Here is an 18,751-nt window from a genome sequence, read left to right as displayed (position 1 = left end):
GCTCCTGAGCCTGCCTAAGTAGATGAATTTTAACGTTAGCATCATCAGGAGATCTTTCTACAAGGCTCCCTTCAGCTGCCTGCTTCAGCTGCTTCATTAATCTCTTATTTTGCTATTTCTGATTGCATTAAAGAAGTTGAGATTCAGAGTTGTATTTGGACTTGTCAGTCTTGTCTATCAACATGACATTGTTATTGAATTCTTTGAGAGCCTGCTCTGCTTTGCTTTTTTTTTTTTTTGAACAGTTTTTAAATTATTTATTTAAAGTCACCCTCAAAAGGTAGTGGCTTATCAAAACAATGTGCATGTTATTTAGGTAGAGCTGTCCCCAGTGTAAGAGTTGCCCCTGGATAATGATACAGAAGATCATGGAGTTGGCATTTAACTTTGTTTTGCATTTTAAGATCTACAAATTAAAATTGAAGCTTAAAATATTTATTTAAAAAGCAACAAGTAAGTGATCTTAAGTAGTCTTTTTTTAGAGAGAAAATCAGTTGACAGACAAACTGTAAGCATTTTATGATTTTTTCATTACATTTTCTGCTTAGAAAAGAAAACACTTAAAACAGTATAGGCGATGTTGCCAAAACTCAGAAAATTCAAAGCTCAAGTGCAATCCCGTTACTAACCTAGACTTTTGACGCTTCGTTGGTAACCTGCCTTTTAAGTTCGTATGGCTGTTTTTGCGTACAGTTCTTGGGGTTATAAAATACATAAGGACAGTGTTTCTCCCCTTTTAAGGAGCATATGTAGAACACTACTACATGCTGCCTCTTCTGGGCTATACAGATATTTCTGTGTTTTAGTATCAGGAATCACATACTCTTGTTACAAAAATTACCTGGCTGCTGAGCTACCATTTTATGATCAAGACTGAACGGAAGGAGATGCAACTGGATATCTGTCACGTTTGAATAATAATTTAATATTTGCTAATTTATCTAAAACGGGGAAGCGAAACTACCTATCCCAGGACCACGTGGCAGAACAGCGAATTGAAACCTAAATATTGCCTTTCCTTGGCTTTTACTTGTGAAGTGTTGCACACACAATTTGGTATAAAATAACTTTCCCAGTCAGTATTGAGAAGCTGTCAGTGATCACGGAGACCGATGGGTGTTTTCAAAAATCTTACAAGACGTGACTCGGTGCTAGTAAACGGGCACCTCTGGAGAGTTAAAATGTGCAAGTGTGGTGTTTGGACGCGGCTGCAGCGTAGTGAAATAAGGCAAATGTTGGGAGAATGATAATTATTGGCACCGAAGATTCGATGCCTGTCTTACATACGTCTTGCTGAAAAATGGATGTGGCAGGAAACGCTGAGCCGTATGGGATCGCTCAGCCGACGCGCCCGGCTGTCGCCGCACGTTAGCGCTAACTTGGGAGCAGCTATCACAAAAACCTGTTATTTTTTTATCTGTCACTGTCAAATACCTCTGTGATTCCATCAAGGGAGTTCAGCTGAGAAAGAACAGATTAACATTTTAATTCATTAAACTTCCTCAGGAATTGTCAGGAACAAACCCACTTCCTCTGCAAATCTACACTCAGATGAAATGTGAATTAAATAAAATGTTGTGTATAATTTTTGGCCGTCTATAGATCTATAGGGGAAGCAAATTCAAACTTTTTGGAATTAAATATCATCTGTCACGTTGTCTGCATTTGTTAGCCCTTCCTTGATGCATGTTTTGATAAATGGTTATACAACGGGGGACTGGCCTTGCTAAAAATAAAATCTGTTTTCAAACAGTAACAGCATATATTTACAAGCTGGACTTAAATTATAGGTAGATGCGGATGTATGTTGAAACTTCCTGCAGTATTTAATAATATTTACGAAACTAAAGTCAGTGTCATGTCTGTGAGTTGGAAAAGCCTGGGCTTTTTTATTTTATTTTTTTTCCCTTTCTATGTATATAGACAACCAGACTTTGGCATTTAGATGGTCTCTTTTTATCCTGTCCCCAGCCCCGCACAGTATGTCTCTTACAGAGCTAGCTCTCCTTTCCAAAGCCTCTGTCGGCCACCGCCGTTTCGGGGAGAGAGGCTGATGTTGCTTTGAACTGGTTTGAGAAGGCACTTGACAGTGAGAGAGAACAGGGCGTCTCTGTAAGGCCCCGACGCCCGGCGGCAGAGAGCGGGGTTTGAACCTACGCGTCCGGCCGACTGGTGCTGCTTTGCTGGCGTCGGGATTTGCTGTTCTGAAGGAAAAAGTGCAAGTGAACTGGTTTGAGAACAGGTGAAATATATTGCTTCTCTTGCCTCATACTAATGCACAAGTTCCTGTTATCGAAACCTGTACTTATAAAAGGCATTAGATGACACTATTCTTAATTAATGTAGTCGTGGTTATAAGACAACAGGTAGTATCAGTAGTGTGAAAGAAGGATGCTTCTATCTGAAATGTCGTTTCAAAGCTTCTCCCGGCATTAATTTTATTAAAAAAAAAATGCTACAGATGTGCTGTCTTATTAAATATTAAAGTAATATATATATGCATATACTATGTGTAGAGTCTCTCACCTCATCAAATAGATGCAACTTTAAATGATGCTAGGGAAAACAAAGCAAGATGATTCAGGTGATGCATATCCTATATAAATACATGCAAAGACTTTCAGGTAGATAATTTTGAGAATAGAAGTTAGCTTTATGCATGGAAAAGCATTTGCTTACATGTCAGCTGTTATTATCTTTTTCATTGCAAAAAACCTGAGGTCTGCAATGGGGTTAGCTCAGGTTTTCTGGCCCTGAATTTTATGCTTTTATGTATTTAGATGAGTTATTTAAGGCCGTGCTAAAAGTAATTTTAGCTTAATTTGTGTCATGACTACAGCTATGTTCCGCTGTGGATTTTTCAGTACTGGACCAAAATTAAAATAAAAAGAAAAGTAGATGTCATATTTGATTGCGTATTTTGTGGATAAGGAACTTTTAATAGTGTTTGTAGGTGTTTGATTAAATGATTCAGATTAAAGTGGTAACAAATTTTAAGTTATTTTCAAACTGAAAGCCGTAAGAAGTATTAGGTGTTTGAATATAAGATTTCAATCAGCAGCAGAAATACCAAGGTATGTAATACAAGGTTCCGTATTGCCACGGGGACAGGGGAACGCAAAATGTTCTGTTTGCTTTTAAAGCTATACAGAATTTAAAAGAACTCAAGTCTGGGCTGGGGTATTTTAATAGAGTACATCCAAGAGGCTCTCGGAGAGCCGCGAGTTTAACATAACCCTCTGCACTATGGTGTCCGGCTGTTCCTGTGAGCACCCGTAATTTATGTATCTTTCATTCATAGCCACAGCTTGTTTATTCCCAAAATAACTTACGTGTTTTGGGGAGAAGGCTGGTGATAAATGCTCAGCATCAACAGAGGAAAAAACTGTCTCCCAGCAGTCTGTAATTCGAGATAAGTTACGTGAACAGAAGGTAGCTTTCTGGTGATGTTGATAAATGTTGTGGTCCTAAGATGCTGTGGCTGCCTCCATCTCAGAAACTATTTTTAAGGTGCAGATGCAAAGTTAGCCAAAGTGAGGGACCTAAGTGGATGGCGTGGTATGGCCCTTAGAGGGGAGAGGCGCCCAGTCCAAGGTCCCAGTATGTCTCCGAATTAAGTTTCCCCATCACTGCTGAAATATTTTAGCCCCTTACTAGTTGATGTTCACTTGGTGGATTTTCCTAGGAATACAGTGAATTTCTGTAACGCTTGCTTAACGCTAGTGCCCTCTGCTGTGTTTGAGTAGCAGCGTACCCGAAGCAGCCTTGGAGGGTGCCTCGGGAGCAGCCGAAGGGAAGGGCTCCGGGCGGGAGAGCGGCTCCGGGCGGGAAAGCGGCGTGGTGCCGACAGCGCCGGCGAGGCACGCCGGTTCCGGCCGTGCTTCTGGAAGAGAGGATGGCGCTGGCTTCGCCTTGCCGAGACGCTGTGTTTTCTCATGAAGTATTGAAAATCTGCAAGCGCACTTCCCGTTCAAGCAGCTGCTGGAAAGGGAAAAAGAACTGAGAGGCGAAGGCAGAGGGACTCGTGGCCATTGCCTGTCTGCATGCAGGGGCTGCAGGGCTTGACTTTCTGCAGAGATCTGAGGACTCTTTTTCTTTCCTCTTCATACACACAAATGTAAATACAGGCACATATATACATATGTGTGTGTGTGTGTGTGTATATATGTATATATACATATACATATACACACACACACACACACATAAAAGGCCTGCTAGGGCTCTTGATGCACAGTCTGCATTCAGGCCCATTTCTTTGTCCCCATGTTAATCCGATTTGATAAGAGGGAGAGAAGTGTCTGAAAAAACCCTACTTTTTGCCTCTGAAAACCAGAAATGCCAGGAGCTGATGTTAATATATGGCTTTGGCAAGCAGATGAAGAAAGCATGCCGCTGTCCCATACCCGGCTGCCTGTGAATTAAGAACGTACTGCTGCATAAATACCGGATGCCCAGGAGCAATTTTATATGTGAAAATGACTTATTCTGTGGTTGTAATTATTATCGTCACAGAAGCTGAAGACAAAAAAGTATTAATCTCATAGCAGTTTGCCTTCAGCCATCCATAGCAACATCTCATCAGCAAGTTTTGTGCAGATCACCTGAAACATGTAAATATTCCCTTATACTCCTAAATCATATTCAGTTCTATTAAGAAAACAATTTCATGGCAAACTTACTGATAGAAGATGAGGATTGCCTCCCATGCCTTTCCATAGTATCAAATACAGAAGGTAGCAGAATAAATACTAAATTTCGCGGCACTACCTTTACCATCTCCCTGCTGTCTGCTTATCTAATAATTCAGCCAACTGATTTTAGTTTGGGTTTGTATATTATTTATATCATCACAGTATCAGGCTGGAGATTTCTATGTTTTCTTTTCTTCTCTCTGGCATTGTAGCGGTTCCTGTTGTGAGTTACCATAGTAAGTGATTATACTGACTCACTGGAGGAAGCCTGGTTCGAGAAGCGAGGTCTCTTTGCAATGTTGTTCTTTCTCTCTCCGAGATAACTGTTTCTTAAGAAAGGTATATCTGTTGCTTATACAACATATCTGTTGCTATATTATACAACATTGACATCATGATTTTCTAGTTTTTAGTTCTGTGGAGTCAGCCTGGAATGTGAATATTAAGTTTATTTCAGCCTACCAGAACAAGAATTTTAAAAGACTTTGTCAGTGGAATTTAAAAATTCCTTTGGTGGCACATGAGCCAGAACAGGATCTCTGTCTGTCTGTCTGTCTCATTCCTTTCTTGAATTGTGCATGTTCTGCTGGGTTAGCAAGAGCTAATAATATGCATATCCCTGCAGAACGTGCTCCAAGTCTGCCTTACTTTACAATAAGAGGTTTGAGCTTCAGACCTTGTATTTACGGTGTCAGCAACCTAAATGTATTTGCGATATTCCTAAAATTTATTGTGCGTTCTCAACATATTCTGCTTGCTAAACAACTGTTTGGCTGGAAGTAATCCAAAACATAAATAGAATTTTAATTCTTCTTTTGGGTTTGTAACCCCAATTACCCTTTGCAGCTCCTTTGAAAAATGTGCAAGTGAACACATAATTATGAAACCGTTTCAAATTAACTTTGGTTGAATAGCTAATCTGTCTTTAAAAAAAGAAACATTCAATTATTAGAAAATCAGAACAGGTTAAGTGGTTCTTTCGATGGCATGTCATGTGAGTCTTGAAGCTTTTCAGACCTTAAAGAGATGCTCAGTTGACTCTCGCATTTATCTTCACTACCTGGTGCTGAGCTGCGGAGAGTATTGTATCGATATTTTTACCATTTCCTCCTACAGGTCATGCATATCTAGGAACAAAGCCACAGATAAGAAACACTGATATTACATGAATTTCCAGTATATTTTTTGAAGAGATTTGTTTGTGGAAATGATGCAGAGGGTATTGCTATAAAATCATAGAAAGGTTTATCAGATGGTCTGAAATGGAGAGGGACTAGTCTCTCCCTCCAGTACTGTAGCAAATGCTGGGTAGAAAGAAATACTAGCGAAAAGCTTTAAAATGGGAGAGAAATGCCAAAGAAGCCCCCATGCAATGTTGTCCTGGTGATATGTTATTGTTTGCCTTATCTCTTCAGTCACCTCTGTGGAGCAGCATGTATTAGTTGGCTGCCCCCTTACTCCCTTTTCTCTGCCTCTTGGTAGGCTTGCTAGGTCAAATGGATAAATATACCTCCTCTCTTGTAAAGGAATCCTTCCTGTTACAGAGATCTCATTCTTTACAAATCTTTTAACGGGATCATTGCCATCTCTGCTTGTTCCTCTTTGTTTCTGTCTTCTTCTAAGGGATTTTCCAAAGTCATCTCTTATCTCAAAGTACAGAGGGACTCAAATTGAGGACTTCTGAAAAGGTGCTTCTGGCTGCAGAAGGAATCTTGGCTACAGAGGGACTTAAGGAGCTGCAAAAATCTCTCATTAGAAGATAGTTAACATAATAAAGTTTCTAATTATTTTAGCCTAGCCTTAATTTCAGTGCACATGCGTATTGTTTGCAGCTGAGATGTTATATTTTTGCAGCCTTGTGAGATACGGTTTCACTGCTTTGCGCATGAGAACCTTAGCTACAAACTGTGTTGGAGACTGTGATCTTTTGCTATATAATTTAAAATAAAAGTATGCTTTTATGAAGTAAAATCTCAGTGGGAAAATGGTGAACTACTTGATGATGAATGTTCATGTAGCATTATCATCCCAGTAGTTATGAAAGGTACAATTGCAAAACTGTACTATTTCTGTTTGAATCTCTCTCTCTCTCTCTTTTATATATATATATGTGTGTGTGTATATATATATGTATATATGTATGTATACATATATATATAAACTGAGCAGCCTTTGTAAAGTCAAGGGCAGTCAGCGTGCAGTCAGTCGGAGCCGTAAGGAGGTTCTGAGGAGCGGCTGTGAGATGACCCGAGCCCCGAAACCTTCCCTTTGCTGGCCCGTTCGGGCTGCAGGAGAGCCGAGCGCTCTGCTCTGGGATGGGCTCGCTCAGGCTCTGAAGCTCCTGAGCTTGAAGAGGTCTGTTAAAGCGCTCTAGGGCTCTTGAGTGAGCCCTGTTTGAAGATACTGCGCGGGCGCTTAGCTGGGCGGCTAAACCCCCTAGAGCAAGGCGTCAGCGGAAGCGCAGAGCCCTGTGCAGGAGGCTGGTGCCTTGGGGAGCGGGATGCGCGCGCCGCGTTTCTGGGCTCGGCGGCGGCGGGCGTAGTGGCTGAGAGCTGCGTGTCTGAGAAGCAGCACGACGCGAGGATAAGCCCCTAAGCATTCCTGTACTCTAAGTGTAGCTCTTGTTAAATAATACTTTATATTTTTAATTTTGGGTGTTGTTTATTAAGCAAGCAACTCTTTGGGTAATTATTTATAACTTTCATGTGTGCAAACTTTTTTTTTTTAATATTTTATTAAGATGAGATCTGCATCATATGCATATTATCATATTTATTTCAAAATGCCTAGTTATCAATGCTTTGATTTTGAAAAGTAATTATTTAAAGCTTGTTTAGTAAGGACTCTCTCCTTTTTCCCAACTGTGAATGATTTGTATGTACTTTCGTATTTCCATTATAAAATTGCTGGAGGGGTATTGCTAACAATGATTTGTGTGTCTGGTACACATTGGTATTTTTGGTACTTCTGCTTCTAAAATAGATGGAGAAGTGTAAGCTGAGTCTTATAAATCTGTGTGTTGTAAATGAAGTAGGATTTTAAATAAGAGATTGTGAAAAAATGAGCTGAACTAGCCTCTTTTTTCTTAATCATACTCATTAAACAAGCTTGGCTATGTCAGAGTAGTCTTCTGAGCACTGAAAAAAATAATTCAGACAGTGTGTGGACCAGCGATTATGAAATGAGTTGTGAAAATGGGCGGGCGAGGCACCACCTCCGCAGTCTAAAGCACCCTGCTGTACGTCCAAAGTTGGGAGGGGAAGCCTTTCCTCCGAAAGCCACCTCCGAGTCGCTCCGCCGGCGAGGGCCGTGAGGCTCTCGGGCTCAGAAAGGCCACGCAGGGCAGCGTGGAGTTGCCGTTGCCGGCAAAATTGCCGCCTCGCGGGTCTAAAACATCCCCGTGGTTTGAGAGTCACCTTTCCCTCGGAAGAGCCCCTGCGGCGATCTCCCGGGGGTAGGGCGCTCGCCCCGTGACCTGCTTGTCTGCTGTGCCGTTAGGGAGCCTGGGACCTGCCCCGCGCCCACGGGGCCACCAGCACCCCTGGGGGAGAGCGAGGCAGGAGCAAGCTGCCCGTGCTGCGGTCGCGCGCTGCGGGAGATGCCACGCCGAAGCGCTCCTGCTGCTGGCGGCTCCTGGAATAAAGGCGAGAGTGCAAAGTCCTTGGCGCGTCCTTACTGCCGAGAGGGATGTTTGGAATAAAACCTTGAGACGCTGGTACGGAGGTGTTGCGAGCTTACTGTGCTGCGGCCGTGCTCTGGTTTTATCGACCTCCTGGGTGGAATTCACAGCCAAACATTCTTCTGTTAAAAAGAAGTGTAAAAACTAAAATAGCTTCTGTTGTATTTGAAATATTCATTAGCACCTTTGGGAAAAGGGTTTCCCATTAACGCTCTTTCTGATTCAGTCCTGCTACAATTGTGACCTCTAGTGGAAAAAGTTGGTTTGTTATCATAAAGATTATGCATAGAGTTGCAAATTAATTTGTGCAGTGTTGCAATATTCATTACATCTCATGTAGTCGTACTTCCAACACTCAGTAATTGATAAAATCCCTTTGAGGCACCCTACTACCCACATGAAAAAAAAAATAAAATTTCCACTCAAGAACTCACTTCTAAAAAAAATTTCTGCAGGCTTTTCTAAAGACTGACTTTCATAGCATGTTTAAACCTCCACAGCCTTTCTGTTTTGTTTTGTTTTCCTTTAAATACGATCTCTAAGTTTCAGGAGGAGACTTGGAAAAATACTCAATTGCAGAAGCAGAGATGTCTTGAAGAGGGAGACCGCTGCTGGCCTTCCCAGCCTGCAGCGTTATTCAAGGGGACGGAGTGGGTCTTTGCACAGCTTTCTCTGCAGCAGTGGCAGATGATTGCCTAGCTTCTGCCTCTCGAATTTTGTGACTTTGGCCTTTCCCAACAGAGGCAAGTCCTAGCTCAGGGAGTGTTCCTGCCCACTCCCAAGCCCATGGCCACTTGTCTCCCTTCTGCAAGGCACCTCCTCATGCTGCTGTATGAAAGTTTTTAATAGTGGGATATTGGCAGTAACGTGTGATAGAGGTAATTTTTAAAGTGCTGCCAAAGCTTTCAGATTTGGTGCAAAGGCAACAAGAATCAAAAGCTGCCATCTTTCCAGATCAGTTTATCCATTTATTTTTATTAAGAACATGTGAGATTCATACAGGCTCTGTTGTAGGAGTTTGTTGAAACAATTTGTGGTGCAGCATGAGCCAGAAATTGATTGAAATCTTATTGCAGTGTAGTGGAGGGTTCCCATATAAAAATCCCACGCAGACACGTATTGTAATGACAGTATTATTTGTGTGCAAGTCTGTTGGGACACTTAGATATCAGCTCTCTAAAAGACATTTATAAGAAGAGGTTTGTCTTGACATTAAACTATCAGGCAAGAATATTTGTAAAAAGTAATCTAGGCGTACAGCAGTTTGAACACATAAGGCAGTTGTAAATGGTATTTTTCGTATTTGGGCAATCACAAAGCTATTTAGAAAGTTAAATATTTAAGATATGTAGGCAAAGCTGGTGGAGACAAGAGTGTCTCTTCCATGAGCAGCGGAAGCGCGTGTCCTGCCTGCCTGGTGTCCCGTGCCGTTTGGCCGGAGCTGCGCTTGGCTGGTTTTGCAAGCACGACCCCGAGAGTGTTTTCAGTTAGACTGTTGGGAGGGAGCCTCATTCATTTATTCCTCTTTCCCCAGAGAAAAGCTCAAGGTCTTACTTGCCAAAATAAAGAGATCTTAAACATAAGGAGGAGTGTGGTAGTTTGTATTTTTATATAAAACCTAAGTGGAAATGTATTCCTTTTCACCACTGTGTTGCCAGTAAATAGAGTATATTCTGCTTTCTTAGATTTTTAAGTAATTGGACATTGCCATTTCATTATTTACTGAATAGATTTGTGTGCATATATTTCCAACGTTTGCAAATCAGAAAGCACACTATTTAATACAGGTATCAATTTGCGTAACTCTGAAATAATCTTGCTTTTTGACTGATATCAGAAAAAAAAGATATTTGTTCTTGGAGATTTTATAGTTTCAGTATAAAATTTGTACATTGGATAATCACAGCTCTTAGTGATCAGGCACAAATCCTATCAGCTAGAGTACGTATTGGCTTTCCTTGATGGCCTGTTTGTTGCAGCATTTTGCGCTGCTCATGAAAGACCAGGCCTGGCAGGTCCTAGAAGGATGGTGGGATGTCCTGTGCCGCACGTAGCACCTGGTTAACTGAAAAGGGAGATTCCCAAGAGCCTTCATCCTCCCCGGCTGGGAGTTTGGAAACTGTATCTTGGGGCTTTAATGAAGAACTGTGAAGTATAGCGTGGAAGAGAGAGGCATGCCATAGAGAATTGCAGCATCTAGTGATGGTACTTAATGGTGACAACTAAAAAAGAAAAGGGATTTGTATGCTGGTACTGACCAAAGTCTTTTTCTTCTTATTCTTAGGGTCTGAATGTTATCTTCCATGTAGCCTTGGCTCTCTTAAAGGTAAGTCATTGATTTTTTTCTAATAGACAAAAAAAAATAGTATGGAATATATTCTTAGTTGAATTTATCGTATCAAAGGGAACAATAATAGTGGGACTTTTAGGGGAAGCAAGGAAAGAGAAATACATGTTTTGGTAGGGATGTCTTCAAAACAATTCTTATGGTAGAACTGTTTTTATTAAATTTAACAATATAATAAAGTTCTTGGAACAAAAGGTACAGTATAAGGATTTAAATGTCTCGGGTAGCTGCTATTGAGAAAACGGTTCTGATTCATTTCACAACTTATTTTGTGCCTAGGTTCTTTTGTATAGTCAAGAAACATATGATTGGATATCGTTAGATACCAAATGCATTTGTAATATTAAGAGAGGAATTAGAAGTATTTTGTAATGTGGGTGACTGCCATCTTAGATGCGGGGGAGGCCTCCTAAACCATGGGTAAGCCCTTGGCTTTTTTTGATACAAGTGGCAGAGCTCAAAGTTCGTTTACGTTATCCTTCGCAAGTTGGCACTGACTCGGATCCAGGCTGCACACAGGCACGTGGTATGGGATTTGAAACTCCGCCTGCAGATTCAAGGGATATTCCCATCAAATGATTAAGGCAAAAGCTCAGGGTGCTGCAGCCTGTCCCTGCTAGCACTGTAATGTCCGTAATGTGGACACCCGCGAGTCGCCTGTCGCTGTTGCCAGTGCTGCGGTGCGTTTTCGCAGTGCCTCGTCGTTTTCTAGGAAGGGTTGGCAGCTGGAGGAGGAGCTGCGCACCGAGGAGCACGGCGGAGCCCCTCGGCTCCAACGCGGAAGCCCTAGCGCTCTGCCCTGCTGGATGTGCGTGGTGGTGCTGAGAGCGGAGCAGCTGGAAATCTCTGAGGGTCATCCCTGTCGCTCGATGGAGCGTAACCAGAGCAGAGTACCCCGGCGTGCCTGCGAGATCAGTGCCTGGCGCGAGGGGGAGGAAATGCCCAGAGTCACGTAACGCAGAGCAGCTAGTGCTTCAAGGTGTCGCTTTCTGCCTGTTCTCTGCTTGTTTGCAGCTACGGGGACTTGCTCATCTTCTGCTTGTTTAAGGCCAGTATGGCTAATGGGAAGTCTAGCAGGCTCCGGCACGACGGGTAGAGCTGCCACAGCAGTAAGCACTGCTTCTGGAAGCAGGTGGAGTACCGCCTTGTGGCTCTTAAAACCGAGGGGAAGGAAAGGAGCGGGAGGAGTGCTTGCACGGTGCTGAAAGCAGCTGGTGAGGTTTTTAGGGAGGGGATTGCAGCAGCCGTGCCCCGAGTTCAGTTAGGCAGCCCAGCCTCCGGGCCGTGGGCATGCACCCGGCGGTCCGGATTCCCTAGGACTCCTGCTGCTGCTCCTGGCAGCAGTGGGCCTGAGGTCAGCAAGAGGAACAACTTCTGAAAAAAATGCGATAAGGGTCAGAAAGTACTATATTCATTAACTCAGAGATGTCATATTGTAAGGACTTTCTTTTGTGTTGATCCATCAGCCCAAGTGTCTTTTAATAGGAAGTGCTCTGTTTATTTTTCCTTTCTTCTCCCATTCTGTTTATATATATATGTATATATATTTCATAGCATACTGCTTTTCTAACTGAACATTTCTCTTTGGCTATTCCAGGAGAGGAAAATTCAAGAAAGTATTTTGTCACTATTTTCTTAAAAGTTCGAGAGTTTTAAGAATTGTTTTTAATTCTGCTAATAGCATTTCTTCTTATGTTTGTATGGTATGATGCATCCGTATGATTTGGCAGTAATAGACTCTAAATGGTAAAGAGATGTTATCTTCAGAAAATAATTTTATATTGTAGGCAAAACAAGCACAAAGGAAACACAGCTAAATCAGACGAGATTATAAATTAGAAGCACCTAAGAGTGATGCTCTGTAGCTCTATAATTTGTGTGCAGCAGTATCAGGGAGGAAGGTGGTTTTGTACTCTGAGGCCTGGAATAAATTTTTGCTATTCAGATATGTTTGTAATTTCTCTTAATCATTAGAAACAGAGTGGTTTTAGTTTATTGGTCTTTTTAAATTACAGGAACTGAATGTGAGTGCTTCAGAGCAACAACTTTAAAAAGTGTTTGGGAGGACTTCATTTCTCTGAAGCTAGTGAGAACAACCCCTGAGGGACTGAAACAGAGCTAGTGGGTTTTTTATCCACAATCTTTTGGGTTATTTTTGATTTGGGAGGGGGACTCATTCATCACTAGAATCTTTGAGTCTTTACTGTGTAAATGCCATTTTTCCTCGCTTCCTTGGAAAGTGTGTGCCTCATAATCCCTCACTAAATAGCAACAGGATCAAAAGGTTTTTTTTTTTATTGAACTCCCTTTTTATGCAGTTTCTCACTGTTGCTACCAGCTGCTTGTATTCAGATTGAACAGTTGTCAGTTTTGAAATGCCGATACTGTTTCTGTGGCCGATTACCCAGGGCATCGTGATGTAGTACCCTTCAGAAAATAAAAATCTATTTAAAAGACCGAGGAATCCTTTCCGTTTCCCTCTCCCACATTTGGACTATGTTTGTAACAACAAACAGCTCACTGATTAAAGTACTTGGTCTGTGGAGACTATCAGATGTAATAGGGCATTATCCTGATTTCTTACTGCGGAGTTGCATTTTAGGGAAAAATACATTTTTTTTTCTTTTTTTCTGTAGTATCCAAATATTACGCTTTCTTAGAGATGTCCTTCAGCAGTCACTGCTGTTTGTGTGCTCCGCAGCGTGCACGTCTGTCACTTTGTCCAGCTGGCGGCGGTGTTTGACGTTAATCACGTAGGTTTGTCCTGTGGACACAGTCCCGAATTAGCGCGTAGGCAGCTGCGGCGGGAGGCGGACGGTTCCTCGCCCTTCCCTCTCCGCGCAGCAGAGAGGATCGTGCCGCGCTGCTGTTAATCCCGAGTGATGGGAAGCGTGCCGCTTCAGTGCCAGGATACTTGCGGATCCCTTTTGTCACAAACTAGCTAGTTGCTTTGTTGAAAATTACAAAGTAAATGTGAAAATCACTGCGTACGGTAAGAAGTTAGCAGTAACAGTAAGCTTTGGTTCGTATTTGGGCATCTCGGTACTTACTGCCTTAAACTTCTGCTTCTGGTCTTGCTACCCTTAGAAAGAAGAAGAAAAATGAAATACAAGCTTTATTTTACAATTAGCGAAAGTGTTAACATATGAGAATGTGCAGAAATAAGGGTCTAGATTATTGCAAAGGAAGAAAAGAATTAATGGAAATGTAAGAATTTACTATGAGTTTTTAAAATAGGTCCAAACCAAACTTTCATTATGGAGATAATCTACTCACTGAGCGTGATTCGTAACAACACTTCGTATCTAGGTTGCTGAAACAGCATTTTCATCTGGGTAACCATTAAAAACACGTTGCTTAATGCCAAAGGAAAGCCAGTGCTTTATAAGGAAATTATGTGATATTCAAATTGAAATGGGCACAAAATTGTGAGAAATAGTAAAGTGTTTTGCTACTGCTTGTACTTCCCAGCTAATGCATGCTGGTATTATCTTACAGAGATTCACTTCAGTACATGCGTTTTCTGAAAAACGGTGCCTCTACTTTCTCTTCCTTGAGCGTAGGCTAATGCGAGCAGCATTTCCAGCGGTGGCTCTGAATTCCAGCAGTCCTTCTTACCGCGTGTTATCAAGTGATAAGTGTATGTTAAGCAAACAAGACAGTTATTAATCTTAGTTATTTCTGTTGTCACCTTCGCATCTCAAGCCTGTTTGTGTCAGTGTGTGCCCAACAGATTAGAGAGCGTAGCAGTTGCAGTGGCACGCGTGGCAGATGGTACTGCTAATTTAAGTAGCTGACACAGAAGCTTCTTAGTTTTTAAAAAAAAAAAGTCAAAATCACCATGCGTTACAAGCATTATTTGATACCGTTATTTCATTTGATACATGGACCAGAAAAGGGCTTCCTGAGCTAGGGAAATACCTCTCCTTTGCTATTGCACGCCACTGTGTGACGGGGCATCCGTTTTATAAGCTAACAGCAGCAGCAGTATTGCTGTGGGAAGGCCCCTTCTCTTACTCTATTCTGAATTTGTCAATGATCATTTTATACTCCCCAGCTCTTACATCATCTTTTAGCTTAAATAGTCCCCTTCCAGACATAGTGGTATTTTTCATCTTAAAGTATTTAAACACCAGTGATTCTTTACTAAATAAACCAATATTCTTGGATTCTTGATCATCTCAGTATTCTTCTGCATCTCCTCAAAACTGTAGTAATCTTGTAAGGTATGATGATGGGATCTTCGAGAGGTCCCCAAATGCCTTCTGTATTGATATTGTATTTCTGTATTTCTCAAAAATCTATCTGCTAACGATGAGCACTGTGTTTGTCTCTTACGTTTGTATGGAATGATATTTGTGGCTAACCAGAGGATCTGCAACTACTGTTTCACTGCTTTAGATACAGACTTTTGTAAGGGTAGAAGTTTAGAAAAAAATTGTGCTGTGCTTCTGTGTACATTTGTATTTCACTTCTCAATGAATATGTTGCAAACTAGATTTTTTTTTCCACAAGATGCTGTCATCTTTGCATAGACATTTGACCTGATCTGTCTCAGATCCTGTTCATCTTTTATCTCCTGAATTGCCACTTGCACCAGCCCAGTGCTTTAAAATCACGTGTGAAATATTGTTCTGCGTTTAAGGCATAGCTCAAAAGCTTATGCTCATGAGAAGTCGGCAAGCCCAAAAATAGCTAGAGCAGTAGCGCGTATGTGTGTGTCTCAGATACTGTTGTTCCTGAGTAAGTTTTGCCTTTTTCTTCAGGGAGCTGTGTGGCTTGTAGTGTAAACCAAAATAACATCCCTTAAGATCATGCCTCCTTTTATCACCCAGCACGTACCCTCTGCTGAAATTATCATTGCTGCTTTCTTGCCGGGGGCACTGGTGTTTAAAAAGTGGTGTTTGAAGAAAACAACCAAAAATCCACCTACTTTAAACCTGTTTGAACATTATAGCCTCTTACTTGTCAAGGGAGACGCCAAAGGATGCAAGTCGAAACAGCAACTTACTGAATAAATTGTATCAGTCATATGAAAGTATGCAGCAGAAGAGAAACAGAAAAGTTGTGCAGCAGGGATCTTCAGTATCTTCTTAAAATAAGAGACTGATATTTTGTGTAATCTCACCATCTAAACTTTCAAGAATGTCAACGAAGACTGGACAGGTGCTTATTTTAGGTAAAACTTGCACATTACCAGCACACAGATAATTTTAAAAATGTGAATTGTCTTTCAGGCAGGGGTGAAATTATGACAGTTACTGTAACTATTTGAGAGCTGTTGGAAAGTGATTCTTACTACATCAAAACTTCATTCAGAGTGTAGGCAAGTGGCCTTAGGCCTTGTGTTCAAGAGAGAAAACAGCTGTTTTTTCTAGTTCTGCCTATACTCTTACTTTTCATATGCAATGCCATGAGGAGCCTGAAATTTAGAAGTCACCAGTGCTTTAAGCAGAAGGTTGGATGAAATGTCATGCAGAATTGCTTGACAGCCTACATTTTTTAGGGGGGATTTTAAGATAAACTGGTTTAGTCCACTTCGTAAGTGCACTGAGCTATATCTCCAAGAGGCTGCTCCTAAAATAAAACGGAAGCGTCCACGTTAGAAGCTAGATTAAAATAGTCATTTGTATTTATGCTCAGTTCATTTTAGCTTCTCTAGGTAGATGGTCCCATAGGATCAGCGCTGAAGCTTCTCATACAAAACTGGGTCCTAACTCTTTGGTGCTAGCGATCGTTATCAAGCGTTCTGTTTTCAAGGTCCTCTCCATTAGGCAGAGTACAAGAAATTCAGTTTTGAAGAAGCTCCCAGATCATTCTTCTAATATTTGTATTGAGCCAACATTGCCAACAAGAGATTGGGAAGACTATAAGAACAGGGCAATAATACTGTTTTTGTGTGGAACAGTGTGTGTCTGAGGCACTCTCGGAGAAAGAAGTGGTACCTTTTCTGCTTTATAACCCCTAATGGCTTGTTCTTCCATGAGTTTGTCCAGTGACTTTTTAACACAAGTAAGCTTTAGCAACCACACTGATTTTCTCACCTTAATTATGGATTGTGTGAAGACCCACCTCAGTTTGTTTGCTTTGAAACCTGCTAGTTTCATGAGAGGCTCCTCATTCTTGAATTGAAAAAGATTTTGGACAGTTGATACCTTTTCACTTTCTCCAGACCATTCATGATTTTATACGTCTCATCAACTGTTACTTTCCAGATTTAATACTCTTGGTCTCTTTATTTTTTCGTCCTCATTTGGAAGCTTCTGCTGAACCCTGTTGTCTCTCTGTACCTCTTCTATTATTTCCTTTTCGAGGTAGAACAACCAGTCATGCATAATATTCAAGATGAAAGTTGTACTGTAGAATAGTGGCCTTTTCTGTTTAGTTCTGTATTCCCTTCCCATTAATTCATAGTGTTTGATTTATTTTATTGACCTCTACTGAGCACTGAGCTGATGTTTTCATAGGACTGCCCATGATGACTCCCAGGATTCCTTCCTATACAGCAATTGTCAGCTCAGAGTCCATCATTTATATGTAATATTGAGATTGTTTTTTCCCATGCATAAATTTATGTTTATCTACATTAACTTTCATTTACCATACTGTTGCCCAATGATTCGGTCTCTTACAGTCCCTCTGCAGTTCTTTGCTGTCAGCTCTTGTCTTTAAAACCCTGAACAATTTAGTAGTATGTGCTAACATTGTCACCTCGCCATTGCCCCGTGTTTCCAAGCCACGTAAGAGCAGGTTTGCCAGCAGGGATCCCAGCACAGGTCCCTGGTGGAATCCACTGGATGAGTGATTGTTTTGTTGTGTTCCCTCTAATAATGTTAAAGACGTAAACTTAATGAAATTCAGATTGCATAGTTGTAATTAGACCTGAAGAGCAGAAAGGGTAAAGTAATTTCTGATAAAGTAAGAGGTGACACTCTTGTGTGAGTATGATATAATTCCTATGGATTTTCCCTGCAAGACTAGTGATGCTTTTACAGGAAAAACTGGAACAGAATAAAAGACTGGCTTATGCTGCTTGTGCAGGGGGAAGACAGGTAGGCAAAGGAAGGAGAAAGAAATCCCTGAAAACATAACACAAATTTTTTCAGGCATTTTGCGTTCTTGGCAAAATATTAAAGACAGAAGCTGCAATGATTGTGGTGGCACATAATTTTTCCCCATGGAAAACAGTTGCGGAAGCACAAAGCTCCCCTCTGCAAGTCTTGTAATATACTAATTACCTCAGATAGAAACCCATAGTTTTCCTTGGAATCCCCTGAGCCCTCCTTGATATTTTCTCAGCCTTTATATGTGTATATTTCATAGAAAGGGAGTCACATCTCCAATACCAAGATTTGTAAATGACTCAGCTTAAAGATCCTTGCTACCTTGCTACTGAGTTCAGAAAATATAGGCAGGTTCAAGTCAGAGTCTACATAGTTTGAATTGCATAGAGAACATTTTGCTGGCAGCCACTTCTTTTGAGTACGGTGGACCGCAGCTGCGTACGTCTTTGGTGATCTTAACTGTGGCAATACAATGTGAGTGAAGAAGCAGTTTTGTGGATAGGAGTGTCCAAGGCCAGAAACAGAGTTTAACTGTACTTAAAAAAACAGGTAGTCTGTAACATGGCAAACGGGCACTGATAGTATGTGTTCAATGTGTTTATCCATTGTACCAAGTGTGCAAGCTATTGCCTTCTAGACTTTTTTTGGGCTGACTTGAGCTATCAGTTTTGGGCAGTTTGGGAAAAATACAGGACAATAATCTAATGCTGGTAAAGATGTGGGTAAGAGTAGGGAAATCTACGTGAAAGAGAATCATAATTCCTGATCAGACATGAATAAAAATAAGATATAGTATTCAATTACAATGTACAAGTTGTTAGGAATGGTAGGGAATGCAACAAGTCTCAAACTGCCAATCTGAGTGACAGTTAACTGTCAAGCTCTGTGTGAGGAACTGGCATAATATTTGCTATGCACTGCCTGTTTTTCTCCATTCTTCTCCATTCTAGTCTCTCCCAAAGAAGAG

General features: G+C 41.3%; 1 protein-coding gene across 3 annotated transcripts in view; it reads left to right on the top strand.

Moving 5' to 3' along the window:
* RABGAP1L (RAB GTPase activating protein 1 like) overlaps nucleotides 1-18,751 on the top strand; it is a 239,259-nt gene that overhangs the window by 153,785 nt on the left and 66,723 nt on the right. For all 3 annotated transcript variants that reach the window (XM_062581619.1, XM_062581618.1, XM_062581616.1), the window contains one exon: nucleotides 10,658-10,699. In XM_062581619.1, the coding sequence (XP_062437603.1) occupies nucleotides 10,658-10,699 (42 nt within the window). The remainder of the gene's footprint in view (nucleotides 1-10,657; nucleotides 10,700-18,751) is intronic.

This window comes from Rhea pennata, chromosome 8, assembly GCF_028389875.1.
Source record: "Rhea pennata isolate bPtePen1 chromosome 8, bPtePen1.pri, whole genome shotgun sequence".
Classification (NCBI taxonomy): Eukaryota; Metazoa; Chordata; class Aves; order Rheiformes; family Rheidae; genus Rhea; species Rhea pennata.
The sequence above is the reverse complement of the archived record's forward strand: the minus strand, read 5'-3'. Positions and strand labels throughout refer to the sequence as shown.